The sequence below is a fragment of the Pteronotus mesoamericanus genome, unplaced genomic scaffold (genome assembly GCF_021234165.1).
Source record: "Pteronotus mesoamericanus isolate MK-2021 breed Mesoamerican mustached bat unplaced genomic scaffold, CSHL_Meso_final contig_74, whole genome shotgun sequence".
NCBI lineage: Eukaryota > Metazoa > Chordata > Mammalia > Chiroptera > Mormoopidae > Pteronotus > Pteronotus mesoamericanus.
Window position 1 is genome coordinate 1,745,828 of NW_026555247.1, and position 17,614 is coordinate 1,763,441.

Below are 17,614 nucleotides of genomic sequence, written 5' to 3' on the forward strand. Positions count from 1 at the left end.
ATACATTGACTGATTATATTGTATATTTTGCATTTTTCATGTCTGTCATTTTGCAGGTGTTCGCACTGTTGCTTGCACTCAGAGGACTTTCCTTTAGTCAAAGTTCCAGTTCTAACAGATACTATGAACCCAATTAAACAGAGGGTTATAGTGATATTAAGAACTAATCATATTTCCAGTGAAGCTTTATTCCAAAGACAACCTACCATATTTCACAGAAACTGTGATACTTTCTACACATTAAAACAACTCCTACATATGTGCATTTGAGAAAAGCATGTTTGTTGTTACATGCTGAATTTCGAAATACTGCCACATGTAATATGCACACAAACCTTACTGTAAATGCACTTTCCAAAGACACATGATCATCTTGAAATGAAACCTGGCAATAGCGCATATCTTTTACAGATGTTGGTACTTGTACATCAGGAAGCAGTCCTTGTAGTAAGTGTTCTTTGTTAATCTCAGGAGTCCAATTAACCTAAGAGAAAAATTACACTTAAGAATTAAACACTTAAGTCTAATACCCTCCTACTAATACTTACCTTACTGAATCAACTCTTAAATTGTAACCCATTCTACTTCCCTATGAGGAAAAAGAAAGCACCTTTATAATCAGAATGATAGTGGGTCACAAATTACAATGATAAAAATGTATCTTCTTTTCTTTGCTGTTAATGTGGCCATATCTTTCAATGCAATAAAATAAAAATTCTTAAGTCACTTCTTCAGAGTTTTGCAACAAGATTATCACTGTGAATAATTATAGTTTAAAATAATATATACAAAGGTAGATCAAGTCACATGATCAATTCTGAGAGGTAATTTCCATTTTTTAAAAGAATCTTATTAATACTGGCTTTAAATGAGATTTTGGGTGGACCCTTGTTCACCAAGAAAACAGAAATTATGTCCAGGGATGTAACTACCACTCTAGCTACAATATATTTTCGACTTAATTCATTTTTTTAAGAGTTTATTTCAAACATTTCTTCTCCGTTTTTAGCTCCATTTTTAGTGCATATTTTTCCATTACTGTTTATCCACCTTATACCCTCTTTCACCTTCACTCTTACTTGCCCCCGTCAATTACCACCTTGTTGTCCATGCCGATGAGTCCTTTTTCTTCCTAGCTTGATTCCTCCACCCCCAAACTCCCCAGCCCAGAGCTATCAGCCTGCTCTCTATCTATGAGTTGGTCTCTATTTTGCTTGTTAGTTTAGTTTGTTCATTGGATTGCACATATGAGTGAAATCATATGGTATCTGTCTTTCTCTGACTGGCTTATTTCACTTAGCAGTAATATTCTGCAGGTATATCCTTGATGTTGCAGAGAGTAAAATTTTCTTTCTTTTCTTTTTTAATGGCCAAGTAGTATTCCATTGTGTAAATGCACCACAGTTGTTTTATCCACTCATGTAATCATGGACACTTGGGCTGCTTCCAAATCTTGGCCATTCTAAATAATGCCACAGTAAACACAGGGGTACTTATATTTTTGCAAATTAGTGTTTCTGGGTTTTTTCCTGATATATTTCTAGAAGTGGAATCACTGGGTTATAAGGTAGTTCCACTTTATTTTCTGAGGTAACTCCATACTTTTTTCCACAGTGGCTGCACCAATCTGCATTCTCACCAACAGTGCAAAAATGTTCTCCTTTCTCCACATCCTCCCCAGCATTTTGTTTGTTGATTTATTGACAACAGGCATTCTGACAGGTGATATCTCATTATGGCTTTAAACTGCATTTCTCTGATGATTAGTGATATTGAGCACTTTCTCATATATCTACTGGCCATCTGTGTGTCTTTTGTGGAGAAGTGTCTATCCTTCGCACATTAATTAACTGAATTAATTTATTAATTGGATTGTTTGGGTTTTTTGGTGTTGAGTTTTATAAATTTTGGGTATTAACCCTTTATCAGATGTATCACTGTAGAATATGTCCTCCCATTCAGTGAATTGTCTCCCATTTGTTTATTTTTTTTCCTTTGTTTCTTACCTGAGGAGATACATTGGAGGGAAAAACATGCCATGAGCAATGTCCGAGATTTTACTTTCCATGTTTTCCTCTATGATGTTGATGGTTTTGAGTCTAACAATTAAGTCTTTAATCCATTTTGTATTTATTCTTGTGTGTGGCATAAGAAGGTGGTCTGGTTTCACTTTTTTGCATGTATCTGTCCAATTTTCCCAACACCATTAACTGAATAGACTATTTTTAGCCCATTGTATGTGTTTGATCCCTCTGTCAAATATTGACTGTATAGGCATGGGTTTATTTCTGGGCTCTCAATTCTGTCCCATTGATCTATGTGTCATTTTTTATTCAAGTACCTTGCTGTTTTTGTTACTATGGCCTTATATTTTGGTTTGATAGTAAGTAGTGTGATTTCTCCACCCTTGTTCTCCTTTCTCAAGATTGCTGTGGGTCTTCTGTGGTTTTCGAAATATTTGTTCCTGTTCTGTGAAATACGCCATTGGAATCTTGATTGTACTGAATCAAGATTGTACTGAATCTATAGACTGCAATGGGCAGTATGGACACCTTATTGATATTAATTCTTCCTGTCCATAAACACAATATGTGCTTCCACTTATTTACTTAAATTTCTTTCTTTTGTTTCTAATAATTTTCCAAGTATTGGTCTTTTTGCTCCTTGGTTAAATGTTTCCTAGGTATTTCATTCTTTTTTAGGCAACTGTAAATGGGATTGTTTTCTTAATTTTGCTTTCTGATAGTTCATTATTAGCATATAAAAACGCTACTGATTTCTGGATACTAATTTTGTATCCTGCTACTTTACTTATTTATCAGTATTAGAAGTTTCTTGTGGAATCTTTAGGGTTGTCTATGTACAGTATCATGTCCTTTGCTAATGACAGTTTTACTTCTTCCTTTCAATTTGGATACCATTTCTTCTTCTTGTCTCATTGCTGTAGTAGGACTTCCAGTACTATGTTGAATAAGAGGTAAAAGCAGACATCCCTCTCTTGTTCCCAATCTTAAGGGAAACACTTGTAGTTTTTGCCTGCTGAGTATGACGCTGGCAGTGGGTTTGTCATATACGGCCTTTATTATGTTTAGGTATGTTCCCTTTATTCCCCACTTTGCTGGGAGTTTTTAATCATAAATGGTTGCTGGATTTTATCAAATGCTTTTTCTGCATCTATTGATGTGTTCATGTGTTTTTATTCATTTTACTTACGTTGTGTACCACACTGATTTGTGACTGTTACAGCAACCTTGCATTTCCAGAATAAATCCCAACTGATCAAGTTGTATGATATTTTTTGATGTATTGCTGTATTCCGTTTGCTAATATTTTGTTGATGATTTTAGCATCTATGCTGATCAGGGACATTGGCCTGCAATTTTCTTTCCTCACAGTGTCTTTACCTGGTTTTTTAGGATAATGCTGGCCTTGTAAAATGACCCTGAAGATCTCCCATCCTCTTGAATTTTTTGGAATAGTTTCAGAAAGAGAGGTATTAGTTCTTCTCTGAGTGTTGGTAAAATTCATCTGTGAAGCTTTCAGGTCCAGAGCTTTTGTTTGTTGGGAGTTTTTTGATTACTGCTTCAATTTCACTAGGCGTGATCTGTCTATTCAGATTCTCTGATTCTTCCTGATTTAGTTTTAGAAGACTATATGTTTCTAGGATTTAACCATTATGTCCAGGTTTCCAATTGGCATATAGTTGTATGTAATATTTTCTTACAATCCTTTCTATTTCTTTGGTGTCAATTGTTATTTCTTCTCTTTCATTTCTGATTTTATTTGGGTTCTATCAATTTTTTTCTTGATGAGTCTGGTCAAAGGTTTGCCAATCTGATTTATCTTTTCAAAGAACCAGCTCTTGGAATCATTGCTTTTTTGTACTTTTTTGGACTCTATTTCATTTATTTCCACTCTGATCTCTATTCTTTCTTTCCTTCTGCCTACATTGGGCTTTGGTGTTCTTTTTCAAGTTCCTTTAAGTGTAAAGTTAGATCGTTTATTTGAAGTTTTTCTAATTTCCTGAGATAGGCCTGTAATGCTATGAATTTTCCTCTTAAGGTTGCTTTCATTGTATCCCACACATCTTGAGTTGTTGTATTCTCATTTCCATTTGTTTCAAGGTATCTTTTGATTTCATCTCATTGTTAACCCATTCATTGTTTATTTAATAACATGATATTTGGCTTCCATGTCTTTGTGTATTTTTCAGTTTTCTTCTTGTGATTGATAACTAGTGTCATGTTAATGTCAGAGAAGATGCTTGATATGATTTCAATCTTCTTAAAATTACTGAGACTTGTTTTGTATCCTAATTTGTGGTCTATCCTAGAAAATGTCCCATATGCATTTGAAAAGACTCTACATTCTGCTGTTTTGCGGTGAAATATTCTGAAGATATAAATTAAATCCATTTAATCTAGTGTGTAATTGAAGGCTTCTGTTTCCTTGTGGATTTTCTGTCCGGAAAATCTATGCATTAAGTCAATGGGGTGTTAAAATCCTCTCCTATGACTGTATTTCTCTCTCTCCCTTTATGCCCATCAAAATTTGCTTTACATATCTAGTTGCTCCTATATTGGGTGCACAAATGTTTACTAGGGTTATACCCTCTTCTTGGATTGTTCCCTTTATCATCATGTATTGTCAACACTTCTTTATTTCTTACCATAGCCTTACTTTTAAAGTCTATTTTGTCAGATACAAGTATTACTACCTCAACTTTTTTTTTTCTATTTGCATGAGATATATTTTTCTATCCCTTCACTTTGAGCCTGTGTGTATCTTTTGTTCTCAGGTGGGTACCTTGGAGATGGTATATATATGGGTCTTGTTTTCTTATCCATTCAGCTACTGTATGTCTTTTGACTGCAGCATTTAACCCTTTATATTTAAAGTGATTATTGATAGATATGTATTTATGGTCATTTTACTGAATTATTTTCCTGTTATTTCCTTTTTCTTTTCAATGAAATACCTTTACCATTTGTCACAATACTGGTTTAGTGGTAACAAATTCCTTTAGCTTTTTCTCATCTAGGAAGCTCTTTATTTCTCCTTCAATTTTTTAAATAGATTTTATTTATTTATTTTTAGAGAGGAGAAGGGAGGGAGAAAGAGAGGGAGAGAAACATTAATGTGTGATTGCCTCTCACATGCCCCCTACTGGGGACCAGTCCTGCAACCCAGGCATGTGCCCTGACTGGGAATCAAACTGGCAACCCTTTGATTTGCAGGCAGGACTCAATCCACTGAGCTACACCAGCCAGGGTTATTTCTCCTTCAATTTTAAATTATAGCTATGTTGGGTTAAGTAGCCTTGGCTGTTAAGTCCTTGCTTTTCATTCTGAATATTCATGCCAATCCCTTCTGGCTTGAAATGTTTCTGTTGAGAAATCAAGTTAAAGTCTTAGTGGAGATCCCTTGTAGGTAACTACAGTCATACCTTGGTACTTGTCCGCCTCAGAATTTGACGAGAATAAAAATGTTTCAGCACTTCGCACTTGCTCCAGACTCGTCACATTTGCTAAACATTGTGTGAGTCACAATACCGTCCAGCAAGAGAAAATAATTCATTGTTTGGTACTCATTGGTTTCAGCACTGACCATGAGTTCCAGAATAAATTAACAACACTGTAACTGCTTTTCTCTTGCTGCTTTTAAGATTCTTTCCTTGTCTTTAAGCTTTGCCATGCATTTTGGTGTGGCCTTCTTCGGGTCCATCTTGTTTGAGACTCTACACCTCCTGGACATGTTTGTCTTTTTCTTTCAGCAGGTAGGAAGGTTTTTGGTAATTATCTCTTCAAAGAGGTTCTCCATCCCTTGTTCACTCTCTTTTCCTTCTGGTATTACCTCGTGGATGATATTACACTTCACGTTGTCCCAAAAGTCCCTTAGACTCTCCTCTTTTAAAAAATTCTTTTTTCTTTTTGCTGCTCTGCTTGGCTGTTTTTTTCTACTTTGTTTTCCAAATCACTGATTTGATCCTCTGCTTCATCTAACCTACTGTTTACTCCATATTATTTATTTCAGATACTGTACTCTGTATTTTTGACTTGTCCCTTTTTATGGTTTCTATGTCTTTTTTCATGCTGTTAAGGATCCTTATAATCATTACTTTCTACTCTGTATCTAATAAATTGCTTGCCTCCATTTTAATTTGCTCTTCTTCTGGAGAATTCTCTTGTTCTTTCATTTGGGACCCGTTTCTTTGTCTTCCCATTTTGGCTGCCTCTGTGTGTTTGTCCCTATGTACTAGGTAGATCTGCAAAAACTGTTGTGCAAACTTATGCTGGATGCTGCCTGTGACTGGCCCTGGGCAACCTGTTGGAGCAGTGATCCACAGCTTGTGGCTCCCTCTGCTAGGCCTAGCTATGTGTAGAAAGAACCAAGCTATGTACCCAGGCCAGCTTTTATAAGCACAGGGCCTGGGGGCTAAAGTCCTAAAGCTCCCAATCCATCTCCACCGGCAGGCTTTCTGTTAGTCTTATTCATGAAAGTGCCTTCAGCTGTACTCCTCAGCAGCGGGGAGCTTAATTTAAGCTCCACAGGGTGGGGCACTTGCTTTTTTCAGGCTGATGCCACGAGGAGGAAAGTGGTCTGCCAGAGAAAGATGGCTCCTGCAGTATGGGGAATAACTGAACACAAGGATCCTGGTGGATGACCCTTCAGCTCTCTCCTCAGAGCTACCAACCCCAGATTCTCCTCATGTGGCTCTAGACTGCTCTGCCCTTCCTCTGAAGGAGACCTGGGTAAGTGGCTGCAAATGTATTTTGTGTGTTGGCCCTTAAAGAGGCTCTGTATATCTTTAGCCATTTCTCCCTGGTAGACAGAAACCCCAATGATTTTCTCAGCCAGATGTTATTTGGGTTCCTTTCTAGGTTATGGTGCTCTAGGATGGGGAGAACCACTTGGAGTTTGGACCCCACACTTCTCAAGGGGAACCCCACCAGGCAGCTAAAATATCCCTCTGGAACTTCAGCTGCTGCCCAGGGAACCCCAGCCAGCTCTCTCACACCTCATCACGTCTTACCAGTCTCATTCTGGTGATATTGTTCTCTAGCTAGTGCTCAGGGGGTTATTCAGGATGATTTTTTAATAATTTAGTTGTAAGTCCAGTTTGGTGGGGAAAGGAGGTTAGTGTATCTTCCACCTACTCCTCCACCAATTTGGGTCTCCCTTAACCTCTTAAATGATTTTTAGCTCTAGTTTAATTTTGCACCTTTTGCATTCCATATTTTAATTTGTTACTAGATCCATATTTTAAAATTGATTATCCCAATCTATGCTTTTTTAAATTTCCAATCCTTTCTATTTCTGATTTTTTAGTTTAACTTCCTCTCTGCTCTTAGCCTTTGACCACTGCGATTTAATCTTAAAGCACTGATTTTCTAATCTTTTCATCCCAGTTTATGCCATTCTACTATTCTTAGTCACCTTTTCATTTTTTTAAAACCATCTTTCATTCTTATCTTCTTTATCCTACTTTTTTTTACCATTAGAAGCAAGCATTACACTAAAAATGGTGCTACTCCTTCAATGAATTCCTAGTTCAGTTTGTGTTGACTTTCCTAAATATTAGAGAATTTTCTAAAAACTATAATAACCTCTTTAAAGACTATACATTTAATAAAATAGTATTTAATATCTTTTATTAACAAAGAGGTGCATGTTTTAAAATCTCTGGAACCCAAGAAACACATAGCTACTAGATTTGAGGCAAAATGTGTCAAATGCAGACCACAAGCTCTGAGAATGGCAAAAAGAAAGTAATATACAGGAAGAGGCTCTCCAGTCAGTGTTTCTTCTTAACTTCAATAAGAAAGGGGGAGGAAGGGTTAGCTGTAATAGTATACACAATAAAGCAAAAAACAAAAACAAACAAAAAAAAAAGACAAAAGAAAAGAAAAAGAAAAAAGAAGAAATAGAATGTGGAACAAGTTTAGAAGCCAGGTTCCTGGCACCATTTTTAAACCAAGCAATTTTAAATCTGCTGACATACGATAGATAAAAATGACCTGTGCCTCCCTTTCAGGATTATTTCTCTCTTAATCCCCTCTTCCCTCATTAATGAGAGAAAACATGAAGTGACTGTAACAAGGGTTATTCCAAGTAAGATTTTAAAAATAAGATCAGTTTAGCCCCTGGTAAACAATTCTTTTAAAATATCAGATCCTATTTGGAAACCTAAGGTGACTAAAGGATATGACAGTACAAAAAGTAAGTTGTGCATTCTGTCCCACAAATAACAAGTGTCCAAATTTTTAGTTAATTGGAATCTATTACATAAGGGTCCACAGATATTGGCTTTCTAGAATTGGGGGTGGAGGGATGTTTAACTCTAATTGTCTTAAAGAAACCTGGAGCTCTAGAAAATTAATTTCTCATATAAAATTTGAGGAGTTTTTCTCTATGAATGTCAAGGGCAAAAGTACAGTTTGTTCTGCTATAATGCTTGGTTTAAAAATGCAAATTTATTCTAATGAAATTAAAATAATAGGGAATAATTTGAGTATAAAACAGATTTTACCTTACAATAGTTGAACACAGAAAACTGTACCCAATTGAACCAAGTCATGTAGGAACATACAAAATATCACACCTCAAACACCAAACATCTAGCTATTTATGTGTATTGAGCCACATATCCACACCTAGTGGCGTTCCCACCACCTCATGGTAGCTCAGAAGTTGCAACATTTCCTTCACTTCCACATGAAAACTGACATATTTTTATAGTGTTCATGGACTTCTCAATCAGTTAATGTTACTGCTACTGTTTTTGGTACTGTTTTATTAATTCCCTATCTTTATTTTTAAATGGATGACTGATGAGGCTTGAGTATTGTGCCTCTAATTTCCATTTTCCCCATAAGACATGTGATTTTTTTTTTGCACCATTTTACATACTACAATGATTTTTAGTAATTTACGTGTTTCATTATAGTAGAATTAACTGTACTTTTAAAGAAGCAAGTATAAATTGTCCACTATTCTTTCAGTTAAGAATGAGAGAGCCATGTACTTTATGTGAAAACAATCTATTTTGATTTGGTTCTCTGTTAAAAGAGACAGTTCAACACATAGATTCACCCTTTGTAGGTACAAATGATGCATTCAAATGACAGCAGATTGGTGAAAACCACCTAAAGTTACTGAGAACCAACCAAAATGTTTTTTAAGGATTATGTTTTTATCAAGTGGTATACCAATTTCAAATGGCCAAATCAGGACATTAAATTAACAATACTGTTTTACTGTTTACCTTTACCAGACATTTTATTTACTGCCTTCAAAATAGCTATAAATAGATTGCTTTGGTAAGGTGGTGATCTTTATTATGGATACAGAAATACAGGCAGTCAAGTAGTGACAACTAAATAACATGCCAAAGATTGGAATTTGGTTTAAGTGTCAAAATCATTTTGTCACACATGAATCATTCATGTTTCTATCTAGTACATGAAAAAAATTATTATTTTGCCTGAAATTTTAAATAGTATTATTTCTCTGTGATACAGTTCTTCTTAAAGGCTCCCTACGAATCTTCTTGTAAAGAGTTTTCAAAGCATAAAATAAACAAAATCTTTAAAAATAACCAATTTGTTTGAGATACTTACTTTAATTTTCTCTGCTAAAGCTGAAGTTACATGGATTTCTCTTTCTCCTTCATCATACATTTGAAAAATAAGATTATGCATAACATCGCCTGCTATCCAATTAACCTCATCCTGATGTTTGATCTGGATTGCCTTTTGTCCTTCCACACTGAATATCTGTAATCTTGCAACATGGCTACTGGGAAGCAACTTAATAGTTTTCTCCACAGATGCCACATCTTTACAACTCTAGGAAGAGAGACAAACCAACATATACTGAGTGACATCCGTAGTTTTTGAAAACATAGTTTTTGGCTTTAATGGTAAATGTTTTATTACACTGCTTAAAAACTTATTCCAGTATTATGGAAGATCCTCTTATATACTGTTAACATTCACAGGTTTTGTAATTAATAGTGTATTGTACTATTAATAAATCCATACTTTATACCATTAACTTATAAAGATAGTGGCCACTTTAAGACCATAAAACTGGCATGTTTGGACTTAAAAGGAATCCTGTCCTTTTATTTGTAAGTTTACTTAAACTGCCACAAACTTGTAAAATTTTAATCACATGACATGAACATAGTGCCTTTCATTAATAAGAATAAAGGTGTAAAAAATCCAAACTTTCCATAAAATCAGGGACAAATAATTGCTGTAAAATATATTATTTAATGATATTAAGGTTACACTAGTGTTTTTCAATTCATTATACGCCGAGGTTAAGTGGACAAGTTTGCTTATAACTAGATAAAGACTAAATATCCTGAAGACTGAGGTGGTATTATTTATGATTTACTATGGGCACATCTGTGTTCCACAGATCAGTAGAGTTGAGCTGGGTTAAGCTGTATAAATTGGTTTTGAGCACACAAAATTAAACATTACATCATTATTTCATAATCTAGGAATAGTACATTCCCCAAAATAAACAAAATTCAAAATAAACCTAAACCTAAAATACCTTTCCACCCCTCCTTAGCTCATGTCTCTTTCGTCATTGGTTACAGTTAGTCATTCCTATTAAAGTCCATCCAGATGAATGACATTCAAAATTCCTACCTCAATGAATATCAGATAAATAACCTACCCTCTATCATGTACATATATTATTTGCCTGACTCAAACTGAAGAGTCAATACTTTTGGATAACATTTTCTAACTGCATATTAAATGGTATACTTTGGTCTTCGTCTTCACTGACCTGGATTCTTGGGTTTTCTCTCTGTTGCTGTTCCGTAGTATTTACATAATACCTAATAATTTGTTACTTTTGCTTCCAAGCCCAGATTCCTCCCTAAATCCAACTTTTTTCTTCCTAAATCTTCCTGATGTTTTGCACAATAGTATGCTCAAAATATTCTGGTCATATTATTGAAAGGATAAAATGCATAACAAATATCTGAAGATTATCAAATACAAGCAGTTGGAAAAAAATTAATTAGAATAAAGTCATCTCATTCTAACTACAAACAATAAAAGCTGTCTTTTACCCTTTTAAGGCTCAAAATGTTATCTGATGTATAATTAGTAGGAAAAACATCAGTCAACTGGAATTAGGTTATTCATCATCTACTATCAATTACAAAGGACTCACATTTAACATTTAAGTATTTTACTTGTTTAAGTATGTGTTAATCCATTCAGAAACCCTAGGGGATCAATTGTTTATATCAGGCTGGCTTCACCCTCAGCCATGATATATATCCAATAAAAGGTATCCTACTGGAACATTAAGATATAAATCTTTATGAGAATAATAAATAAAAACCATTGTTTCTTATTAAAATTATACATAAAAATTAAATGCTTACAGTTCTTCAGTGGTAGTTTAAGTGGAAATATTTACCAAACTTTCTAAGAAACAAGCGTAAACTATAAAAAATAAAACTGACACATAAATGTCAAATTTTTACATAAGAAAAAAATCAATTTTAGGAATATGTAAATCAATAATTTGTAAATCAATAATGCTACAGATATTACAAAATAGTTCATCAAGAAAATTACTAATATTTGATATAAACTATTGAATTACTCACTATACTACTTCATGCTGCCTTTTTTCCCCTTTGGCTAAAAGAACTGCAAAGACTTCATTTTTAAAAGTCAGAAAACTTTACAAAATCTAGTGTAAACCTCTTAAAAGAATATTTGTATGAAGACTCAATATAATTCAAATGAATAACAATAACAACTTACAGGTATTTCAATTTTAGCTTTAAGCGTCTGGTCTTTTTTAATATTCTGAACTTGAATGGCAGATCCTGATAAAATACTGGTTCCAGAACTACTGCAATCCACAGTGTAGAGTGGAAGGTTAGGAGCACCTGAAAACTATTAGAAGCAGAAAAAATAATGTAAGATCTCATTAACATAACTGATTATTAGATAACGGTTATTTAATTTCTCAAATACTTCACTACAGTGATTTCTGGCTGTAAGTTAGAAAATTCTAATTAGAATTCACTAATTGTCTAGCAAACTTCTGAATGAAGAGAGTCAATTTTTTATACTTCTAAGTAAAATTTATCTATTTTGGAAGAAAATCTAACTTCCTTAACAACTTTCTTTTCTACTTTGCAAACTATGTGGGTTTTCCTTTCCTTTTTGTGACTTTAGTCATCTTCATTTATCCATCCACCTCTAATCCTGAAGTTTATTTCTCATCACTCTATTCATAAATTAAATCATCTGAAATGAGGTGAGAGGAGAGGAATCTTTAGTTCATAACTTTCTTTATGAAACTCGGCATGGCTGGCATCTTTATTGGCTTAGGGATCCTGAAAACTATTGGCAATGAGATATCCCACAAATTTCTCCATGGAATATTTGTTAAAAAGCTAGATAATATATAAGGCTTACTATAAAGCAGCTGAAAGATCGTCATTTACGTTTAACTACAATGGGACTCAAAATAAAACCTACATATTCTTTATCTTACAACAGCTTACCTTACAATGAACAATCAATTTTGGTTGTACTGTTATATTGTCTGATTCATCCAAAACTTCTACCTGAAATGGGAAAGCTGTTCCATTTTCTATAACTAAAATTTCAGAATCAGGTTTCACTTTCAATCGACGAGGTGGACCTACAAGGAAATTAAATAATGAAATACAGATTCAAGTTTCTAAGACTAAAATATTGAATAGCAAAAGAAAGAATTTTTAAAATATCAAGTTTTAATATTTTACAAATAATGCTGAAAAACAAAAAACTAAGCAATATCCATGTTCTGTCACTTCTATCCCCCAAATGCATACATTCTATACATGATCAGGGTTGTCTCAATTATGTTAAAATGTTTGATGGCTACACTTAGTTTTATGGAACAAGCTATGACATAGTGATAACTCATGCTGGAAATCACCTATACATGTAAATTCTTTAAAAGATCCAGAAAAAAAGTATTCAAAAAGAAAAGTAGAAGTTTATTAAACTACTATTTCATTTACTAACATTAACTTTACACAATGACTGATTTCTCAGGCACATGAAACTAGACACTTGTTTTGGATAATAATGTTCAAAGGATCAGTTCATGAAATGATATAATCAGCTAATTTGTTAGACTGACCACTACTTTGCTATCATAATCAAATTACAACGCAAGCTTCCTCTAAGATTAATAAGAGGGTTTACACTTCTGTAACAAGATCACTTGATGTGCTTTATAAACACTAATATTTTAAAATTCAACTTATGCTAAATGCTAGTAATACAAGTTTACAAAGAACAGTTACTAGAAATACTTATTTTACTTTATTATTAGTTAATATTTACTTTTTTACTATATGCCAGGCAATAAATTTTAATTACTATTCTCATACAACCCTCACAATGATTTTAATAAATAAGGTAATATTATTGTCCCCATTTTAATAGATGAGGAAACTGAAACCCAGAGAGATTAAGTATCTTGTCAAATGGCTAGTGAGTATCAGGCTCAGTTTTAAGTTCTGGTGTGTAATTTGAAACCTGTTGATCACTAATAATTATACTGTGCTAATTCCCTCTTTACCACTTTCCCTCTTGAATTCCAAAAAACTGTCAGAACCATATGGTGTCTAAGAATTTCATTACTCCAATACATATTTTTAGCTAACCTCTAAAATAATAATAGCATTGTCAGTGTTTATTAATATGTAATGATTTTATTATACTTTTACTAATATGCCAATTTTTACATCTTTATCAAATCATGCTTGAGGGGAATTTGTGAAAGGAAATAAAATAGCTAATAAGTTTCTTTTCACTTAAAACCAGTACGAAAGGTCATATATGGGTAAAGATATAATCATAGTATTGTTAATATCAGAGCTAAAACGTACATCCCAAGCACTGTTCTAGGCTTTTTACAAGCACATGCAGTTCTCACTTTCAGCAGTACTGTGTTAGTGAGAACTCATGTATATTGGAACTCTGTCCTCCATTCAGTTACCACAGAACTGTGCAAAGCAAGGTGCCTATATTAAACCATTTAATCCTCACAACTCTGAAAGTAAATATTCTTATTTTACACACAAAACCGACAAATAGAACAAATTTACCTAGCTCATTAGTGTCACCATAGATTCAAATGCAAAAGGGCTGATTCTAGAATATATTCTTTGAAGTTCTTAAATAGACCATCTCTCAAATTAGCCAGCATTTTCTACACAGAGTAACTTTAATGTAACTTCATTTTCAAATGGATGTCAGTATCAAATTAGCAACATAAATACATGAGAAACTTTTCTTCTTAAAATAAGAAATAATTACAGTTCTATCAGAAAAGGTAGATCCAGTCCTCATATAAGCCTAATAAGTATAGCCCTAAAAATAGTTCCCAAATACATTTTCAATATTCACTTTCCTCTCCCAAGGTTATTTTTATAACTTGACTGAAGTCCTCCTCAATGTTTACCTGTTTCTTAACTGATCATTTCTGTCAGTGCTATGTTAGATATTCATATATATTTTCAAAACTTATACCGTAATCAAACTCAAATATACTTGACCTTTATATTCATATCATACCTTATCATAAGAATATTATTTAAAAGGTAAATAGTAGGAATATTTCTTAAAATATTACCTGGCAGTAATCTAATTTTCAAAATCTGTGAGTCTTCTTTTAAACCCGGAAGAATAACCTTCAGATTAAAATTCTGTTGGAAAAATTAATCAAATCCAAGAGTTATGTACATAAGTACTTTATCAACTCAATTTTGATTTATTTTGCTTTTTATTTTTATACCATTATAGAAATCTACTTAGCAATTTTATAATGACTGAAATTATATATATGTATGTAAGGGGTGGGGGTAAAATAATTGACAGTTTCTTTACAGACAATAGTTTCTTCAGATTTACAAATGTAACCTCTGAATGATGACCAAAATCAGGATGGACATCATAAAAAAATGTGGGGAAAACAGTCAAGTTAAAAAAAAAAAAACAAACTCTAAAAATCTCCAAATACAACATAGTATTCTGGATTAGATCCAGGAATAGGAAAAAAACCCCCCAAAAATCCACACTAGTGAAACAAACTGAAAAGAAAATGTAAATATAACCCATGGTGTTGTTAAGAGTAGTGTATCAATGTTCATTACTTAGGGTGGATAAGTATTGGATGATTATGTAATATGTTCATAAAGGAAGCTGGGTGAAGAGTGTATGTGAACTCTGTGTACTATCTAACTCCTCTATAAAGTTATTTCAAAATGAAGTTTTTTATAATCTAGAAATCTTTTTAAGTTTATCTCATAATAATCAAATTTTCCATGAATTCGAGTTCTTTGTTCAAGGAAATTTGAATTCAGAAAGATGTAAAAAACTTTCTTTACTTTGATTTGATTATACACTTAAGTCCAGTAAACAGTACTTACATTCACATGTTCTATTTTAAACAGCATTTTGAGGAAAAAATTTAAATATATTGAAGGCAATGATACAGTGAAAAAAAGTAAGATTACTTAAGTTATTATTCATAATGTTTCCTTTAGTCATATAAATCTATTAGCTGCTTTACATACCTAATTGAAAAATTACCTGATTTGAGTTTATGGCTTTACTTTCCTAACATTATCCCTCCCAAGATACTTTGCTTCACCCAAATACCTAACCCAATATGTTCACAGAAGTGAGCTAAAGTCTCTCATATGTTTATTTCTAAAATTTCAAAAAAGGATGGAAAGAGAAAAGTGGGTACTGGAAACATTGGGGGACACTTTGTAAATCTGTGATTGTCTAACCAATATGCTATATACCTGAAACCAATACGATATTAAAAGTAAACTGTAAAACTTTTTAAAAACAACATAGTACTGGATAACTGTACTGAAAAAAATAGCTTTGAGTGTGAAAAGACTGAAATAAATACAGTTGAAAATATTTAATTAATAAATGTTTAACAAAAACAACAGTTAGCAAACATGCTGATTTTTCTTAGATATGTAAATGGTAAGTCAGGTGACAAGATTCCAATTCCTAAAAATCCAACATCATAGTCATTTTATTACAAAAATAGGTTATTTGATTTTAAATTTATAATTTCATTTTTACCACATAATAAACATATACTATAACATTTATGTACAATGCTTACCTTGCCTTGACAAGAGTTTACAAGGCCCTTAGCTGTAACACCTCGTATTACACAATTTGGTCCCTTGGTTATTTCTTCATATTGTAAAGATAAACCACTGGAAAAAAATAAATTATTTTGTAACTTCCCCTCCATTACCTACAAATAAGCTGCAAATGTGGTTTATTTTCTCATATGCTATTAGCATGACTAATTCATTTTTTAAAAATAAAATAGTATTTTTAAAAATAGAACTGACCAGAAAAGCAAATTCACATGAATTTCTTTTCCATACAAAAATGATCCAACAAGTATTAATAAGTGATACCAGTAAGCCAAACACTGCAAATTTTATATATATATGTAAATATATATATAAATATATATAAATAAAACTTCATATTGAAATAGTAAAGATACAAAGTAAGAAATAAGCAAATGCTAACCATGCATATAAGCTTGGAGAAAAAAAAATCCAAATAGTCCAGGTTTAAGCATTTCTTCAGACTTTGACATGAATTCTTGCAAATCTTTCAGTCAATGGGATTTTAGAGAATTTCTGACACCTATTAAACTGAATGGCAAATTTAGATGAAGTCCAAAAAATGAAGTACAGGCTTGTAAGGAGGTAATCGTGTAAGAATATACACTGAGATACCTAATTTACTACGATGGGCAATTTGATTTCTAAATCACCTTTGAACATGTGTATAGTCTTACAGTGTAAACATTTTACTCTGTCAAGGGGTAAGGTGAGGAAAAAAGGAAACCTACACTATGATGAAGAAAGAAAAAGCCTAATTTGGGGAAAAAGGCGGGACAACTGCAACTGAACAATAAAAAAATTAAAATAAAAAAAGCTTATTTTTTCTGAAGAATGGAATTTAAATATTTACAAGTATTTCTGAATAAATTGTGAAAATTAAACAACACGTTTTTTGAAGGGGGAGGGCGGAGTAAGATGTAAAACAGCATACAAAATAAAATGGACTCCTGGGGGAAAATGGCACATTAAAGGCACAAAGCTACTTTCACTATCTCATGGAACTTCAGAAATATGACAATAAAGAGAATTCTTTACTGTTAAAGATGAGGATAGGAAGAAAAGGATAAAACTTACTAAAACACAGGACTGACAGTAGTAAATGACCTAGTAGTCTCAAAAAAAAACCAAAAACAAAAACAAAAATAAAAACCACCAAAAAACCTAAACCCTGAAATAGCAATGGAAAAAGCTGGAAACCAATCTATAAAACAGAATTCCAGAATTCCCAGGTACCGCTCAGGTACCCACTTTTAGAGGTACTAGGTACTAGGTATCTTTAAAAGTGGGGTCAAAAGAGAAAGATAAAAATAAATACATAAATAAACAAATAAATGTGAAACTCTGTATCCTCAGATCTTTCCTCTCTATCTCTGGCAGATGACTAAAAGA

General features: G+C 33.0%; 1 protein-coding gene across 1 annotated transcript in view; it reads right to left on the reverse strand.

Annotated features, from left to right (window-relative positions):
• Positions 1 to 17,614, reverse strand: part of SMCHD1 (structural maintenance of chromosomes flexible hinge domain containing 1) — a 156,823-nt gene that overhangs the window by 67,191 nt on the left and 72,018 nt on the right. Inside the window, exons 21-26 of the mRNA XM_054583414.1 lie at positions 16,201 to 16,297; positions 14,686 to 14,758; positions 12,560 to 12,699; positions 11,808 to 11,942; positions 9,621 to 9,848; positions 336 to 484 (exon numbers count right to left, since the gene is read on the reverse strand). Of these exons, the coding sequence (XP_054439389.1) occupies positions 336 to 484; positions 9,621 to 9,848; positions 11,808 to 11,942; positions 12,560 to 12,699; positions 14,686 to 14,758; positions 16,201 to 16,297 (822 nt within the window). The remainder of the gene's footprint in view (positions 1 to 335; positions 485 to 9,620; positions 9,849 to 11,807; positions 11,943 to 12,559; positions 12,700 to 14,685; positions 14,759 to 16,200; positions 16,298 to 17,614) is intronic.